The sequence below is a fragment of the Strix uralensis genome, chromosome 10, assembly GCF_047716275.1.
Source record: "Strix uralensis isolate ZFMK-TIS-50842 chromosome 10, bStrUra1, whole genome shotgun sequence".
Taxonomy (NCBI): Eukaryota; Metazoa; Chordata; class Aves; order Strigiformes; family Strigidae; genus Strix; species Strix uralensis.
Genome location: NC_133981.1, coordinates 13,703,500 through 13,721,477, shown reverse-complemented (window position 1 = coordinate 13,721,477; position 17,978 = coordinate 13,703,500). Strand labels below are relative to the sequence as shown.

General features: G+C 42.2%; 1 protein-coding gene across 4 annotated transcripts in view; it reads left to right on the top strand.

Annotated features, from left to right (window-relative positions):
* The window catches only part of RAD18 (RAD18 E3 ubiquitin protein ligase), a 57,994-nt gene extending 41,239 nt beyond the window's left edge, over positions 1 to 16,755 (top strand). Inside the window, exons 12-14 of one of the 4 annotated variants that reach the window (XM_074879235.1) lie at positions 5,990 to 6,052; positions 7,885 to 8,004; positions 16,222 to 16,755. In XM_074879235.1, coding sequence (XP_074735336.1) covers positions 5,990 to 6,052; positions 7,885 to 8,004; positions 16,222 to 16,324 — 286 coding nt within the window. In that variant the 3' untranslated portion in view covers positions 16,325 to 16,755. The other 3 variants (XM_074879236.1, XM_074879237.1, XM_074879238.1) reach the window with 3 other exon arrangements.
* The last annotated feature ends 1,223 nt before the right edge of the window (positions 16,756 to 17,978 follow it).

Below are 17,978 nucleotides of genomic sequence, written 5' to 3'. Positions count from 1 at the left end.
GAAAGCAGGTAAGGTAGATCCAGCAGGTCTTTTCCTTTTCTAAAGGCAGAGCCTTAATGACATGCTCTGGAGCTGCAGGGAAGGCCACAGAAAGTCTGGAAAGAGTCAAGAAAAACAGTAGAACCTGTGTAAGGTTTAGTATAGATGAGAGCTTTCTGGGGGAGTCCTGGGGAAGGTCTAAGACCAGCAAACCTGCTGTCCTCTAAAGACAGGAAGGTGAAGCCATGCTCGGGGTGCCAGGGGTGCATGGTTTGGGAAGGTACTGGGAAGCCAGGAAGACTTTATGGTAAAGGGTTGTAACACAGGACTTGCAGCCACCTCAGCACCAAGATCATACTATTTATCACAGGCAAGTCAAAGTGGAAGCAGGATTGCAAGGTGGAGAAAACCATTTTCCTTCACTCTTTGCAACTGGGCATTCACCTTCAAATGACATTGGTAAAATGAGACAGGCTGCAGCTTGTTTCTGATGGCAGCATTGAGGAAAAAAATGCAGAATGCATGTGCCAAAGCTAAGTACATCATGCACAGCAAGATGGCCTGATTAAAGGACACTGGCTGTTCACCGTGAAGCCAAGAAGGAACTTAATCTGCCTTAAAATAAACAAATTCAAAGAGACATTTGCTCCCTTCATTTTTAGAACAAGATGTGTTCTTCACACTTACGTCAGCTTTTTTCTCTCTATTTTAAGGTGGTGTGTTTATCTTAACAACAAAAAAAAGGCGGGGGGGAAGTGGGTGGAAGTCAAATCCAAATGATGGTCAAGAAAGGAATAGTTTACTCTTGGTTGGTTGTCTATAAGTGCTCAGAAGAAACTAGTCCTGTGGAAGAGTGAGGCAGAGTTGGGGAATTGCCCGAGTCACTGGAGCTGCACTTTTCTCACTGTGGAGACACAAAGTAGTGCAGGAAATGAAAGCTCTTCACACCCTGTCACCTTGTCTGTCAGCCTGTGGCATCTTGAGCAGTTATGTTTCATAACTTTTAATGGTTTTGCCATACAGATTTACTCATCTGGAACGGATATGTAAAATCTTAAGATAGAATAATGACCTTTATTACAGAAAAGGACAGAAAACCTCTTGTGGGAAATTGTGATGGATTTGGAGTCTGAATAAAAGTCTGAAGATGTGTTTTGCTTTGTCTGGCTTCAGTGTAGGTAGATATCTATGGGGCATCAAAAAGACAGAAAATACTGAAGAAATTAACAAAACTATTTGAAATTCTGTGATGTCTTTGGGTCCCCTAGACAAAAATTTATAGAAACAACATAATGAGGTAGCTGTTTCTTTTTATTTAATTAATTTTCTTCAGTTTAAGGGCTAATCATTCAATGATAAGAAGAGCTTAGGAGTTTTCTTCAGGGGGAAAAAAGATTTATTTTAAAATATGAATTCAGTTGGTGGTCAGAATTTCTTTTGCTTAGTTAAAAATGTTTTTTGATAATTGTTTTTCAACTGCCATATTTAAGGGGTTTTTTTTAATTTTCAAACAATTCTTTTCCCCTGCATGTGAAACAAAGGTATATAATTACTTCAACTCAAAATTGAGCAATTGCTTGGTCTTTGTAAAAGAAATTGATATTTAAGAGAGACTAGATGCAGAGAACTGTTTTGTTGAGTGACTGGTTTGGAACAAGGGATTGTTTGAAGAAATTCAGAAACAAGGGGCTTTTTAGCTACAGTTGAAAAATTCATAACCCTGCAGCTTGGTTTTGTACAGTTACGTCACGTGTATCCTCAGTCTCTGAACGCAAGTAGAGCCTAAGAGCTGATTTGGTTCGCTGGGGGACTTGGGTTACTCTTGAGTTGATAGCCTACTCACATCTACACGTATAGGCTAAGGTGGGAACTCACTGTGGTACATTTTGTGCTCGGTTTTAAAATCATTTGGTAGTCACAGACTGAATTACACATGCAAGTTATGAACTTGCATTATTGTTCTGAGTGTTAGCCAGATTTTTTCACTTTTATTGTTTGCTTGTGACAAACAGTGATAAATGATAATAATGCTACATTTTTCAAGGCAAGGAAGTACATCATGTTCAGGCATCAAACCTGTTCTTTTTCTATTTTAGGAGACTAAAAGCACACAAATAGCCCCTTGTCCTCCTCCCCCTCTTTTTTTAAATGTAACTGGAACATCGGAGTAGGATTTAGAAGTATGATAATAACTCATTCCTTGGGCATCCAGTTTGCGTGCTGAAAATGAGTTTTTGATGGCCTTATGGTTTTGATAGTAAAAAAAAAATGCTGGACTTCAAAACTTTCCGCATCCACCATTGTTTTATAGCATGTTTTACCATGTTTTTCATTTGAACATTTCGTATTTGATTTGGTGCTGAAATAAAAAATTTAAATGGTTGCCTGAGCCCAGGCCATGGGAAGAGGCAAGCTCGGTAACGGGTCCAGCAGACAGCTGCCTTGCCAAGACGTAGCCCTGTTTAGCTCATGCTTTAAGGAAGCCACGGTGACCCTCATCCTGCCATTGACCGTGTCCTGGGGCTTCCTCGCCTCCACCCCAGCACTCACGCGTGGCGCTGGGGCTTGGGCTGTGCTGGCTTCTCTTCCAGTTACTGTAAGCAGAGGTATTGCTGGTCGGTGTAGGGATAAAACATTTTTCCCTATAAACACAGTCACTGCTTTTAATTTCAGGTGACTTTGTTTCCATATTAAAATTGTTTTGTTGGGTAATGTTGTAATTTATCAACAGTTCATGAAAGTTCTTGGGGAATCATTGAAGAGTTTCTAAAATTGCACACAAAACTTTTAAATCCATTTTGTTTCAAAATAATTTTCTCCATATGGCACTAGTGCTTTGTGTATATTTCTGGTATCTTTTTCCTTTTTATTGTTATGACTAAATGTACATATGTTAAAGGTTTCTCTAATCCAATCTGGTGGTGTTTTTCCCCCTTGAAATCCTGTTGATGATTCTGTACTCATCACTGCAGAAACATCTGGTGAATCTCACTGCAGAGAGGGGAACAGGAAACAGGAGGAGACAAAATGGTAACGGATGAAAAAAATCCTGCCATCTTATACAAGTTGCATGCCATTTATTAATTTATTTAAGAAAAGCTTTTTTTAAAAAAAAAAAAAGGGGGCTGTGTTTGCATGTGATTTCCAGTGTGTGCTAGGAGCTGGTGTTTTCTGGTGCGTTACACTGAGGGTGTGGAGATCTCTGCGGCTCAGCCCTGGCTCCACGTTGGGCACATTCTGATGGTGGAAGTGCTGCTCCATTCCCAGTGCAAGGACACGCTGGCTGGTGTCTCCTTCTCCCGTTTGAATTATTATCTTCTCTGTAATTATGCCATATGTTATGACTATTAAGTGTTTGGTGAACTTCTGACTCCTGTTCTCAAAAATCTGTGAACGAGGTAATGAGCCAAGATGTTAGACTTCTGTCCTGCACCTGGGACATGGAAGTTGTGTGCAAAGCGGTTCTTGCTTTTTAATTTGTGACTCTCCAACAGAGATGGTGCACAGTCAGTCACCTGCAGTTCGTGGTAAGGAGCGCTGTTCACCGTGTGTTTGCACAGAGTGGTCTCCAGCCAGCACAAACAGTGCTGGGATGGCAAAAGTGGGCAGCGGCCGTGGTACCCGCACAGCGAGCAGCTCTCGCCTTCCCCTGTCCCAGGGACTGGCAATGTGGCTCTGCCTTTGAAAACTGCCCAGTAAAATCACTACGTGGGTCTTCTAGACAAAGACAGCCTCTCTAGTATGAGACATGTTGTTTGTTAAAACTGTTTTTTTCTGGCAGAAATACCATTTGTAAACTTCAGCAGCAGTCTGTATTATCAGGACTCTGCTTTGCCATGCTGGAATCTGTCCTGTAAGAATGAGTATTTTTGGGCTGTTTTCCTTAATATGTGTTTTGAACAAACATGTAAACACACTGATATCTGTGTATAAAGTTCTGGCTTGAGGGATGTATCTTTACAATTTATGTCTGCTCTCCTCTAACAAACAGGGGATTAATTTTATTGTGAAACCTTTAAAGTAAATCCAAGAGAACTGGTATCCAACTGCTGTCCCATAGTTTACACTAAAATCTCCCAGATGTTTGTGTAACATAGTTTGTTATGTAATTTCTGCAATAACATAGAGACTGTTGGAGCTGACAGGCATCTTTTTGAAAGATAGTTTTTAGAAAACAATTTCTGACTTTTTAGTTGATTTCTGTAACCCTGCAATTTGGCATATACTTGAGAACTTTGCAATAGTTTATATCACAGAGTCTACAATGAAAGTTGTCAATAATTGACCAGCGTATTGTGTTCATTTAATTCAGATTTTATTGAAATTTGACAAAATTTTCTTATAATTTAAAATACAGGCTGAAGTAATCTGTGTAGTTTTGGTTGGTTTTTTTTTTTTTGACTTTGAGCATGTGAAGAGATCTGACTGATGGCACAGCTCATACTTGTAGTTGATTACATACGTGTGTATGTGCATGCGTGCATATATCTACACACACATGGATTCTTCCAAAGTTGATGCAATAGTGATAGCTAAATTTAACAACGCCCTGATTTAAGTAGCCTCTGTGACTACTGTAAAATACATACAGATGTAGCAAGCCAAATTCTGCTCCATTATTGCTGAGGGCACAGCTGGTAAGCACCCGTGTCACATTAGTGCCTCGAGGAGGCACATGAGACAGGTTCCTTTAGGAGCTGTTGTGAACCCTGATTTTGTGATGGAGCTGTTCCTCAGCTTTGCAGCTGGGTGCTTAGCCCCTAGTCCAGTGAGCATCGAACAACTCTTCGCTACAAGAAAGCTTAAAAGATATGTTTAAATTTTATATAGGCCTAAGTGTTTAAAAGAAACAGAATAAACATAAAGATTTTGTGGAGTTGTTCAATTCCATTGTTAGCCAGGTTGGTAGTTTATTGCCATAACACTCATGATGTAGGGTGGTTCTTATTAATTAATTTATTTATTTTGAGCTACCATCTTAAATCCTTTATATTGAAGCTTCTCACCTGCCCAGCACTGGTACTGAGTTTGACCTATTGTGTTCCGTACTGTAAGTATATAAATACTGGCTTAGAAAATAAATATTTTCCTTGTCATGTTAGAATGTCGAATTGTGTGAAGATGAAAAACTAAATAATCTTTTCAAGTAAGTCTTTTTAAAAAAGTTTTTTCCCTTTTCTAAGAAAAGCATCCATTACAGTTTTAAATTAATTATTTTAATTAAGAAACAAGTAGCTTTATAAAATACATCTTTCAATGGTCAGTTGTATTCTTTTCAGAATACGTGATCAAGCCACAGAACAAAACCATTTTACTTCAGGGGTAGATAGAAGCTGAAGATTGTTATGACCCTGTGCAGTGTATGCTTTCATCTCTTTTCTAGTTGTGCCTTTTCCTCAGAAGGTCTGACAAGGCAAACTTGCTTCAAGCAGCTCGGCATGAGCCACCTCCGTTCGTGTGATGAGTTACTGTGGTGGCTGGCAAAGTTTCACTTGGCTTTTATCTGGATGCGCCGACAGTCTTGGCAGTTTGGATTTTTGTCACTAACAATTTCCATGTGAAGGTTTTTTCTTTGATGTTGATTTGGGGTTTTTTTGTCAAAATGTGAGCTCACACTTAAGCCTTGAGTTTTGAGGTTGAAAGTGCTTCACTCTTTGAAATGTTGTATCTGTACTTTACCCACTGAAGTATCTTGCACATCCTCTCTGGCAAAATTGTCTGGTGCCTGTGAATATAAAGCTATTGTAGCTACCAACAAGCAGACATGAACAGAGAGAATTGTCATGTGTGTTAAATAATGAAAATGAGACCCAGTAATAACTCTGAAAATTATGTGATGCAGAGACAAAGCTTTCTGGACTGTGCTGTTGATTGAAGTGATTTCTCATTGCCAGTGCTGTGTGGAGGGTTCAGTCTACTCTATGGATTGTACTGCCTTTGCGAAGTAGAGCCCTACTTTGCTGCAGGTGTTGCTAAAGTAACTTACATCTGGTTTTATTTTCCCCTTCAGCTCCTGTTCAGACATTTTGAGAGATCTGCAAGGGCCTGAAGCATGTTCAGCATCCTCTGACAAGTAAGCAGAATATATGAGTGGTAAAGTCATTGTGACTGATTTAGGTCAGTAATTTCCAGTTTGTGGAATCCTGCATGTTTTCTGCAAATGCCTCTGAAAAGTCAGGTTCTTGGAGAATCTCCACAGTTGTGGAGTGACTGCGGCTGGAAGTTGTGCCCTGTGGGTGTTGTGGGGCTCTGCTGATTTGTGCAAGGGCTTGGAAGCAGTCACAGAATCACAGAATCATCAAGGTTGGAAAAGACTTTGAAGATAATCTAGTCCAACCATTAACTTAACATTGACAGTTCCCAACTACACCAGATCCCTCAGCGCTATGTTGACCCAACTCTTGAACACCTCCAGGGATGGGGACTCCACCACTGCCCTGGGCAGCCCATTCCAATGCCCAACAACCCCTTCTGGGAAGAAATGCTTCCTAATATCCAGTCTAAACCTTCCCTGGTGCAACTTGAGGCCATTCCCTCTTGTCCTGTCGCTTCTTACTTTATTAAAGAGACTCATCCCCATCTCTCTGCAACCTCCTTTCAGGTAGTTGTAGAGGGTGATGAGGTCTCCCCTCAGCCTCCTCTTCTCCAGACTAAACAACCCCAGTTCCCTCAGCCGCTCCTTGTACGACATGTGCTCCAGACCCTGCACCAGCTTCGTTGCCCTTCTCTGGACACGCTCGAGTAATTCAATGTTCTTTTTGTAGTGAGGGGCCCAAAACTGAACACAGTAATCGAGGTGCGGCCTCACCAGTGCCAAGTACAGGCACCAACTGGACTTAACTCCATTCACCCCAACTCTTTGGGCCCGGCCATCCAGCCAGTATTTTACCCAACAAAGCGTGTGCCCATCCAAGCCTCGAGCAGCCAGTTACACCAGGAGAATGCTGTGGGAAACAGTGTCAAAGGCCTTACTAAAGTCAAGGTAGACAACATCCACAGCCTTTCCCTCATCCAATAAGCAGGTCACCCTGTCGTAGAAGGAGATCAGGTTTGTCAAGCAGGAGCTGCCTTTCATAAACCCATGCTGACTGGGCCTGATCATCTGGTTGTCCCGCATGTGTTGTGTGATGGTACTCAGGATGAGCTGCTCCATCAGCTTCCCGGGCACCAAAGTCAGGCTGACAGGCCTGTAATTTCCCAGATCATCCTTCCAACCCTTCTTATATATGGGCATCACATTGGCTGATTTCCAATCTCCCCGGTCAGCCAGGACTGCTGGTAAATGATGGAGAGCGGCTTGGTGAGCACCCCAGCCAGCTCCTTCAGCACCCTCGGGTGTATCCCATCCTGTCCCATAGACTTGTGTGTGTCTGTGTGATGCAGCAGGTCACTGACTATCTCCTCCTGGATTGTGGGGGGGGTCGTTCTCCCAGTCTCTGTCTTCTGGCTGAGGAGGCTGGATTCCCTCAGTACAACTGGTCTTGTTATTAAAGACTGAGGCAAAGAAGGCATTAGGCACCTCAGCCTTTTCCTCATCACTTGTTACCATGTTTCCTCCCGTGTCTAGCAGGGGATGGAGGCTCTCCCTGGTCTTTCTTTTGCTGTTGACATACTTAGAGAAACATTTCTTGTTATCCTTGATTGCTGAAGCCCTTCTGCCACGCTGTGCCCTGTTTGCCTGTCCTGTTGCTGCGCTCCTGGTCGCTCGTGCTCCCCGGGGGCTGCTCTTGTACGTGAGGGCCGTTGGGTGTCGTCACTCCAGGCTCTGCCCACTCTGAGTCCCCCCTGCCCTCGCTCCCAGCTCACTCTTCCCGCTTAGGGGGAGGCGGCTTGAGGCTCTCCCTCTTCCCTGGGCTTCTGCCTTCTCGGCTGGCGGTTTTGCTGCGGGTTTTTTTATGTTTTCAGAAGGGTTCCCCACCGCTATCCTCCTCTTTGGAGCCCCTCTCCTCAGCAACTCTCCAGGAGATCACAGCCATGGAGTGAGTTGTTCTGCAACAGCACCAGCATGAATAATGGTAGCAAGAGGTATATATTTTTAAAACAAGCTTGCACTTAATGGTAGAACTGTAATTAATTACCATGGGGAACTGTATACTTCCTCATTATTTTCTATAAGAATTAATTGCAGCCTCTTTTATTGAGGGAAAACTTAGGTTTTGATGATTTTGTGCTTCCTGTAGGAGGATAATTAACATACTTTTGATGAGATTTTAATTATCCATGTAGTGCCTGGAATATATGACTTCTATATATTACATCTAGCTTTAAATTTGTAGGTAGTAGCTAGTCTACCATACATGTTAAAAACATCCAGTTTAAAAGTATTTTTGAGAAATTTTGTAAAAGTGAATGGCAAGGCTAACAGTCTTCACCTTCCCAGTCATATTTTCCATATCTTTGGAGACTGTCAGCTCCAAACTTGCAGATGGTGCACTATAGTTTTTTTATCAGCAGAGAGTGATTTGCAATTAATTTTGGTGATGGTACAATCAAATTATTGTCTATTCTTTTTTCGTACTCCCTGAGCTCCATTCTGGAGATGCCAATTGGCAGAATTTTCTCTGCAGTACAGGAGATAATATGCTGTGGCTTAAGGGTTTGGCATCGGTGCCTTCTTGCATGAGTTGGAAAAACATGTTCTTTAGTGGAAAAAGAAATGGGAATGTCAATAATGAAAACAGTACTAGAGTTCGTTAATGGAGCGTTTCTGCCTAGCAGTAATGGATGTTAACGTTAGTTATGATATGTATCCATAGCAAAATCATTTGTACCTGTGATAATTTCCTTCACCCAGGAAACTTCTCAGTCATTCAGTGGGTTTGTTTATGTTGAGTGGTAATAAACCTTGGCCAGGTTGATAAGTGCAGGAGAATGTTAAGAAAAGCAGAGCTACACTTTCACGGAAGTTCCTCTTTCAGTTTGTTGCAGAGCGGTGTCCTGCGGGATGCTGAGGGGCACGGCAGGTCAGACAAGGGCTCTGCTTTGGCAAACGTGCCATGGGGAGGCCCAGACCAGCGTACCAAAGAACGGACAGATGGTATCTTTCATAACCAGCTCAGGTTTTATAAAAGCTGGGTTATGCCAGAAGGATATAATCTCTCTTACTTTAATTTTATGAGTTAATAACCAGATATTTGCAAAACAAGAGAACCAAGTGATATAGAAGCTCCAGTTTTTGGCTTTGTGTTTTAATACACTTTTGAACATAAGGTAATTACCATTCTGCTCTGGAAAAATGCAGGCATCAAAGCCAGAGATGGGCAGAATACAAAACAGTAAAGCTAGCCTTAAACTAAATGAGATTTTTGCTTCATTCTGTGTCCTAAATAATTTATTCTTGCAAGGGTAGTTGTATTTTGCAAATTCTCAAAAACAAACAAAAAACCAAAAATGGAGGGGAAGGTGCAGCTGCTGGTGAATGCTCTTTGTGAAGTGACACATTAGCAAAATTGGTAGTTTGAATGTTGTTTATCTTTGCAGTATGTTGTGTTCTAGTTTAGCCTTCCAGATACTTAAACTATCAGCTTTGAGTTATATTGCTGCCTTGCCTCTGGAGTACATTAAACGTTTGCCAGTGGTTGAGTATTATCAGAAGTAGGTTTTTCCATGTAGCACGAAAGCCTGTAGCTAACAGCCAACTTGAATTCCTGGGCTAGATATGCCTTTTCATTAGCTGTTTGAAGTTTCTTGCTGAAACTTGAAAGATGTAGTGATGGTCTGTGTGTAGCTTAGGCTCAAGTGCACATTTTGTACTGATGAGAATACTTTTAAATAGTCCATATTCAGACTTTTATGTATTTTAGTGTCTGGAAATCCCAAATGGCATTATGTGATATTGGAGTGCGAGGGCTGAACATTTCAAAGCGTTACTGTGTGCTGCCCTACAGAATCTCACTTTTGAGGTACGTAGGTGCCCTCCCTGGTGATGGGTCTAGTGATGGAACTGGCTGAGGCTCCCTGCAGAGCAAGACCAAGGGAAAGGGTCTTCATTTAGATACAGGTGTGATCATGGAGAAAATACGTCTTTATACTTTCCTTGTATTTTAGATGCAAATCCTTATTATTGCTCTTAGTTTTACATACTAAAGGACAAGCCAATATTGTTCCAGAGTGTGATCCTTAAAAGCAGGATTGTTTTGTTAGCTGACACTTTATCTAAGTGACTCATTTTTGTCAAATATGATTTTCAGTCCTTCTAAAAAATACCTACCTTTTGTGCTTTTCCACAGTTTGGATTTGGGGTTTCTTGTGTCTCTGGAAGGGCTAAATTCAAACTAAAGCTTCAGTGGAAGGAATAAGAACAGTCTGCTCTTTGCTCAGGAGTGAAAGTGTGGCTCAATAATTTCAATTTACTTCATTCAGGGAGTGCATTCCTGGGAGAGGGAATGATCACTGCTTTTTAACTCCCCTCCTCCCTCCCTCCGCGGGGGGAGCAGTGAGCATCCTCTGGGGTGTGCCCGGCCAGTGCGGGGGTGCCCAGCACGTGGTTGGGCCAGAGGGAACACTCCGTTCAGTGTTCCTGCCTGGAACCGGGGGTGGTCTCTGTGGTGCTGTTGGGAGACATGAGCAGGGCTGGGTTTTTCCACTGCCCATTTTGTGAGCTTTTTGTTTTTGCCAGTGTTCTTAGTGGGAGAGTTGCAGGTTTTGTACAGTTGCGGACTGAAGGTCTCTGAAAGAGAATTAGATCTGTAAAACAAGCTTAAAACTCATGCTGACCCTTTATGTGCCCTGAACAGATGAAAAAATGTCAAAAGTGAGATGGAACGGCTGGGTCTTGATTGAAATCTGTAGCTTCGATTTCTGGGAGCAGCCTTCTCGTCTGTTCGGGTGTTAAGCTGAAGTGGGTCTGACCGTACCAGCTTCTCTAGGTGCAGTTGTGTCCTAGGAGACAGCGAGAGACTCGTGAACAGAGGAAGTCCTGAACCAGGCTATTATGCCTTTTTCAGTGGGAATGGTGTTTTGTTGAGCATTTTCATTGACGTGACAGATCTAATAAAGAAGCACTAAACATTCATATTCTGCATTTAGAATAAATAGTATTTTTTAAGATTTTAATGAAAATTGAGACATTATATAAACTCCCTAGAGTTTTTTTTCATTTCTACTAATTGTCTCATTTTGACACAGATTAGAAGATAATACTCAAAAATAAACCCAGGTATTTGTATATGACATCTTTGCTATCTGTTTGCAGAAGTGCACAAATGGAGCAGTGTAGGGATATTTTAGTGGCAATTTGGAGTTCATTTTTAGGAAGACGTCTTTCCTTTCCTGAAACTTACTTAGGCACAATTTCAGTGTTCTCTGAGCTTTCAAAAGCATTTATTGTCTTGTTTTTTCTTACCTGTTAAGTAACAAAACCAGTGACTGTGGAATAATATAGTTGGGATGACATAAGTTTGTATCACTCTGTATCTGATGAAATTGAGGCAGCCCTTCAGACTCTCAGTAACCCCTTGGTGAGCACTTATGAAAGGTGTCACGGTTCTCTGATGCAGATGTCAAAAGGTGATTGATGATGCCAACTTAACTGCAGGTTTTCGTCAGTTCCTTGGGCAGTATCAGATCTGAATGCCTAAAAATTAATGTGGGGTTTGATGAAAGGCTGTTATAGTGACTTTGCCGTTCACTCATGGCTCAGTTTAACTCCTAAATATAGTTGCAGATTTTCTGTAGAGCGTTTAATGAAATTCTGAAAATGATACCTGGTGGATATATTTCCTATATGACTCTGTTGTGTGGAGAAAATGAATGTAAAAAAAAAAGGGACAAAAAGGACAATCAGTCCTGAATTGTGCACTGTTGCAATTCAAGATCCCTGCCTACTTGAAAGTGTACTTTGGTGTTGTGAGAAACAACTTCATCCCTAAGGTAAGGCAGGGTGCTAGAAATGTCATCGCAACTTCTCTGTACCTGACTTGACCCAAGGTGGGGATAAGTGACTGTGTAGTGTGTAGTCAGGATCTTCTTGTCCCTGGGCAAGCAAACCTCATTGTTACAAAATGCACCATAAGATGTGGGAAGGGATCTGACTTACCAAAGTACTAACATTTGCACGTTTCTGTAGAAGGTCAAGTACATTTGCTTTGTGTTTTTAATATTGGTGGCACTATGCCACGTGACCAGTGGATCAAAGTCTAGGAGTACAGAAATGTTCTTACCCTAATTAAAATGAACCTAACACAAAGTTGAGTCTATTTTAAAACCCCTGAAGTAATCAGTCTTGTGTCCTTATTGCTCAAGGAGATGTGTGAGGAGGGGCCGTGGGGCTCCCAGGAGCTTCCCGAGGCGCAGGACACGCTGCGGCGTGGGCTCCTTGCCGCGCTGTGCCACAACTGGTCCCTTTTGCTTGCCACGGGTGTCCCGGTTGGGTTTGGGCACTGGCTGTGCCGTGCCAGAGTCTCTGCAGCATGGACACAGTGCCACTGAGTAGCTTCCTCTGCCTGTGATGCTCAGACCTTCTGAAATGCCTAACAGTGCCGTGCAGAGCTCGGAAGGCTTCTGAATACTGCCTTCATTCTTAAAAAGAAAGCTCCTGGGTACGGAAAGCATTCCCAAGATCAGAACACACTCATTTTTGTCCTAGTTCAGTGTGTCTTTTCAGCCATGCAGTGGAGAGATGCTTTTTCCATGTGCTTTTAAAGTATTCTGCTGTAAGACAGTTTGGAGTTAAATGCTCCTTTGCTCTTCTGTAGTTAGTTATTGAAGTAGTTGACTTCCTTCTTCTTTGGGTGAAGAACATCCCTAACTCAATCAAAATGACCTTTAACTCTTAACTTTCTGGAGACTATTTAAGCAGCAGTCCCACATTAGCAAGATACTGTGTATTAATTAACCAGATTCATTTGTCACTTGATCCCTGAGTGTTGACTTGCTGCTTGCAGAAGAGCACATTTACTTCAGCCCTGTCTGGCTCCACAAACCAAGTCCTTCAGCCATTTCAACCAGGTCTTTTTTTCTATGGTTTCTGCCTCCCATTCCTTGAGTTGAATAGGTATACCCGAATCGTTGCCTGTTTTTCCCCATGAACCATACTTATTAGTCTGTGCTGTTGGTGACTTAATTTTTATTGGCAGACAAGTGGCTTTAAATTCCAGTTCAGAAACAGAGTAAGGTTTTAATCCATCAGATATAACTTATGTTCCTGATCCTGAGCAAGCATCTTTGTGCAGGTAAGTGTTAATAGGTAAGGCATAAAAATGTGAATCATAAGTGACCTGCTCCTGGCAACAGCTATATATCTGCATAGCTTTCTTGACTCCAGTATGTGACTGACATACCGGATTATATGCATGCCTAAGACTTTGCAGGTTCATGACTTGATGAGCATTTAGTATTACACTGACAAGGACCCTCCGTTCAGAAATTGCCTTATTAAACAAAACCTCCAGGCAACAATTGCTTGTTTAACCCATTTTTGTGTCTGCAGATGACAGTATCAGTCTGCTTAGTGATGGTTTGGGAAGAAGTGCAAATCTCTGAATCATATTTTTGTGAATGATTACATATTTTGTAATCAAAAGATTTGTTTGTTTGTTTTTGTTTTTAATCTTGTACCCTTTGCACTTCAGGAGAGTAAGTCAAGTCACTAGGTTCAAAAAAAAGTGCTGCTCTGTAGGAAGGGCCCTCTGCTCCAGATGGAGCAGTGGAGGAGGCTGCCTACGAAAGAAGGGAGCTGGGCCAACGAGATGAGCATGTGTCTGCAGTGTGCAACCACTGATGGAGTGGAAAACTTATAGAGAAAACGATCTGGAGATTGATTTTAGAAGACAAAGATAAAATTAATTTTCTGTGTCATTTTGGGGTCTGTATTACACTTTCTAGAGTAGTTGGGATTGGCAATACTCCTTGTTTTTCCCCAGACCTTGAGGATATGTGTGTTCTTGTCTGAAGGTGTTAGCTGACATGTGGCATGCTTAAGTTCAGGTCAAGACAAACCCACAGAGGTGTCGGATGAATAAGAAAATATTTTTCTGTCTAAAGCTTTGCAGGTGCAGTCATTTGTATTCCTTGTAACTATAGTAAAAATAATATCAGATGGAGTTTGGGAACTCTTAATAAATCTTCATAAATCCTGTACATGCGATGGTGGGAGAGGGGCTGCTGGGCCTTTATTTAATGGGTTGATGTAGATGCTCGGTGGTGAGGATTCCACAGTCTCCTAGTGTTAATTTGCTTAGCTATTGCCGTCATTAAAAGGACGGTTAAGATTAATTTACTGTGGCGGTTGGGAGCAGTACACCTGGGGAGGTGTCTTGTTGGGGGGAAACTCCATGTCAAGGCCATGGCCGCTGGGTACCAAGTGGGTGCAGCTGAAGGGCTCCAGCTGGTTTGGAGGATGTAATGAGCCAGCAGAGCCCTGGGGTGGGAAGAGCAAAGGGGATTAAGAGGTGATTGTTGATTCTTAATGAGGTTGTCCACCCAGCTTGGGATCCTTCATTCACCAGTGGCCAAAGCCACGTGCTCTGGAGGAGGGTTAGTGTGTCGCTTCCATGTCTTACTCTGTCCCAAAGGAGCATGCTGCTCCAGTGTCATTCACCAGTGGCTGATAACGACCTAACTGTCGAGGTTAATTATCCTTTGCTGTCATACAACTGCAGAGCCGGATGGAGATGGGCAAATTCTCCTTGACCTAGAATGGAAGATACAGCCCATGTACAAGAGCTAGGTACAGTGGATACAAAGCACAACAGATCCCTTGGGTTTGGTTGAAAATGGCTGCTTTAGAGCTTAATTTAAATGAAAAAAAAATATTTGTATCATGGCACTCGTAAAACATCTGTGTAGCTGTTTATGAATCCTTTCATCAGTTAGCCTGTGCGTTTTGGTTCGGCGTGGGACTGCCTTTGGCGGTGTGTTACTGTAATCGGAGATTTCACAAAACTCAACCTCAGCATTTGCCTTGAATTTAAATAATGCAAAATTGTGAACAGCAGAGAAAAAGGTGACACATAGAAAGAGGTTCTGTTAATATCTGGTTTCATTAACTTTTAAAACCGTAGCTGCTTCTAGGTTAAAATGAGTGATCCTCTCTACTGGTGGGTGCAGGGGATGGAAACCAGGGAGCGGAGGGTGCAGCTGGGAGGGGAAGGCCTTGGCCTTCGGCCGTCATGCATTATGGAAATCACACGTGTAAGGTTTGTAGCGCTGAGGACCGGGGCGGGTTGGATAGGGTGATGCATATGCATCATCTCTTCCTCCTGTGCTCTGCAGGTACGTGTGTTTAATCACACCGCTGTCTCCGGCAGGACAGACTAAACCTGATGGTGTTGGGATTTGCGCTGACCTTCCTGGACGCGGTTAATGGTCTCAGATGCAGGAGCTCTGTTTCCAGTGTGGTGCTGAACTGAGCTCTGAAATACAAGTCGTTCCTGTTAATCTCTTTTAGTATCTGTCTTGTGGCAGTCAACAGAGACATGGACTTTGGCATTTGAGAGTTTTCCATTGTTGTTTTCAGTTGTGAATTCCCAGTTTAAGCCAAATGAATAGTTCCTGCAGGATGGTTTCATCCTAGCAAATGGTAAAAAAAAAAAAAAGAGTGCAATTATAAGGAATGCTTAATTAGTAATAGCTATTGATGGATGAGCAATATCTTTCATGTCAACACTACATGGAATTTAAAGTTTCAAGGCTGGGTGATGGAAATGAGCTGCTTAATTTAAATATGGCTGGTTTAACAATTTTTTTTTCTTTAAAATTAACTCTATGACTAAAAAGAAAACACTTCTTTGAGTTTCCAGTGGAAAATTCTTTGTCCATAAACGAGAAGAGCCTCTGGCAAAGAGAGCCTGTTTCCTTCTTGGGTAACCGTGACCAAAACCACTTGTCCTTTTCCTCGGTGGCTGTGCCGCTGAGGATGACTCTGTTTCAAGTCAACCTTTTCTGATAGAACGTAATCATGGTTTCATCAGCACCAGAGGCTCTTCTCATTTATGGACAAGGAATTTGAAAGGTTGCTGCCGCCCCTTAACTGCTCCAAAGCAGTCCCTGGTGACAGGAGGAGAGGCACTGCCACTCCCCCGTCCCTGCGGGCTCAGGGTGAGCAGGATGGCTCTTGGGTGCTGTCATCTTCTTTGAACAAGAAGACAGAGCAGTATTTCTCTTCACCATCACCAGTAACACACATATCTGTGTGCCCACGTACTGCTTACAGCGCTTTAATACACCCTTCAGAATTTGCTGTGTTTAGAGCATCTTCAAAACCCAATTTTCCATTTTTTTTTTTTATTTTTTTTTTTCCAGTGGCAGTCTTCTGGATCTGAGAGTTAACAAAAGAAAGTTGCATCTGCCCGGAATGCCAGAAATCAATCAACTGCTTCCCAAGAGCAAGCGGAAGAAGAGCTAACGCTGCAGCAGTGTGAAGCTTAAAACCATGCAAAAGGCTTAGCACTGAGAAATACTTAGTTTTTCCCAGTTTTCAATGTATCTGGGTACTTAATAAAATGCTGAATTTTTGCATAGCTGTCATTCAGACTGCCTTAAAATAACCAGATTGGTGTGCTGATGTATTTTGTTACAGCACTGTGGGCCGTCTAGCTCTGGGATGGGGCATGAAGTGCCGGAGTCCTGCTGGAGCTCCGGGTGGGCTCCCGTGCCGCGGCAGGACGTGGGTCTGTGTGGAACCGCGCTCTGGGAGCAGTCGCAGGACGACGTTTTGCTTGGGGTTGGGCAGATGCTGATGCTCTGGTTCCTAGCTCAGCTCCAGGGGAGGCGTGGGGTGGACTTCTGTTCTACAGAAACTTGCTTTTTTAAAAAAAATATATCCATGTAAACTTACTCATTAGTATGTGTCATTATTTCAGTTTAAAGTAATGAAATTTGAAAGAAATTGGAAGGTCGATGGACATTAAGTATTCTAGCTTTAAAATAAATATTAGCATGAAAAAATCTTGTCTGTCTTAGAAGATGATGGAGTTTTATAATGAAATACAGCAATGCAATAAAATTAAAGTAAAACTGAACAACAGGGTAGGTTTTTAAAAATACAGCCTGTAAGCAAAATACTCAAAGATGTTCTTACCGAGCCCTGCAGCTTTGGTCATAGCCTTTCATTGGGAATACCACAAAGAAAGCACAAAATCTTTTAAAGATTGAAGGTTGCATGTCTTTTGACTTCAGATTGTGGCTGTAATTGGGACTGTACTCCTCCAAAAAATACTCCTCCCCAAACCATGGTAGCTGGCAGTGGTTTTGTTTAGAACGGGCTAAATCTGTGGTGAATATAAACTGTAGTGAATCCACTGAGGTAAGTAGATGCAGAGGAAAAACAGGAAGCTGATTTTGTTTGGTTGGTTTTTACTGAAAGTAAACCTTTTGAAAGAGAGTAATTCTTGACTTCTGCTTTTAGTCTGCCTTTTAATTATAGCAATTAATACAAGACAGATTTACATTTTGTGCAGTTAGCCAGAGAAGATTAAAAATGTTTGCGTGCATAATGGTCAATGTGTCTGAAATTCATGTAGATCAGTTTGCATCAGCTGTTGAGCATCCCTTGGAGGTTTTTATTGCTATGTTTTAATTATATTTGAGTTAGCAGCACTTCATTTTCTTCACTATGTTAATGATATCCACTGTCATACATAGGAAATAGCCTCAAAAAACTCTGTCAATACTATTAGAACATAAAACTTGAGATCTAGCTATAAAGAGGAATGTGATAAATAATAAAACCTGAGGAGGTGCCCGTTCTGGTTTGCTTTGTTGTGGCTTGGAGCAGTGCTGGTGTGTGGGGGCCTGGGCAGCGGCGGGGGGCTGCCCGGCAGAATCGCTGTCTTGGCTTTAAAGCACGATTACACATTTTAGGCAGGGGGCTGTGGGGCTGACATGCTCATTCACTGCACGATGGCCGCCTGGCTAAAGGTAATGGTAGTCCAGGGGCTGCGTACTGCCCAAGGTCCTCAACTCTGCTGGATCGGCAGGAAAATTAGAATCCTGCAAAACTTAAGTACCTGCGAGCTTTCCCTTTTGATGCAGTGAATGGGCTGTAAATGTGCTGTATC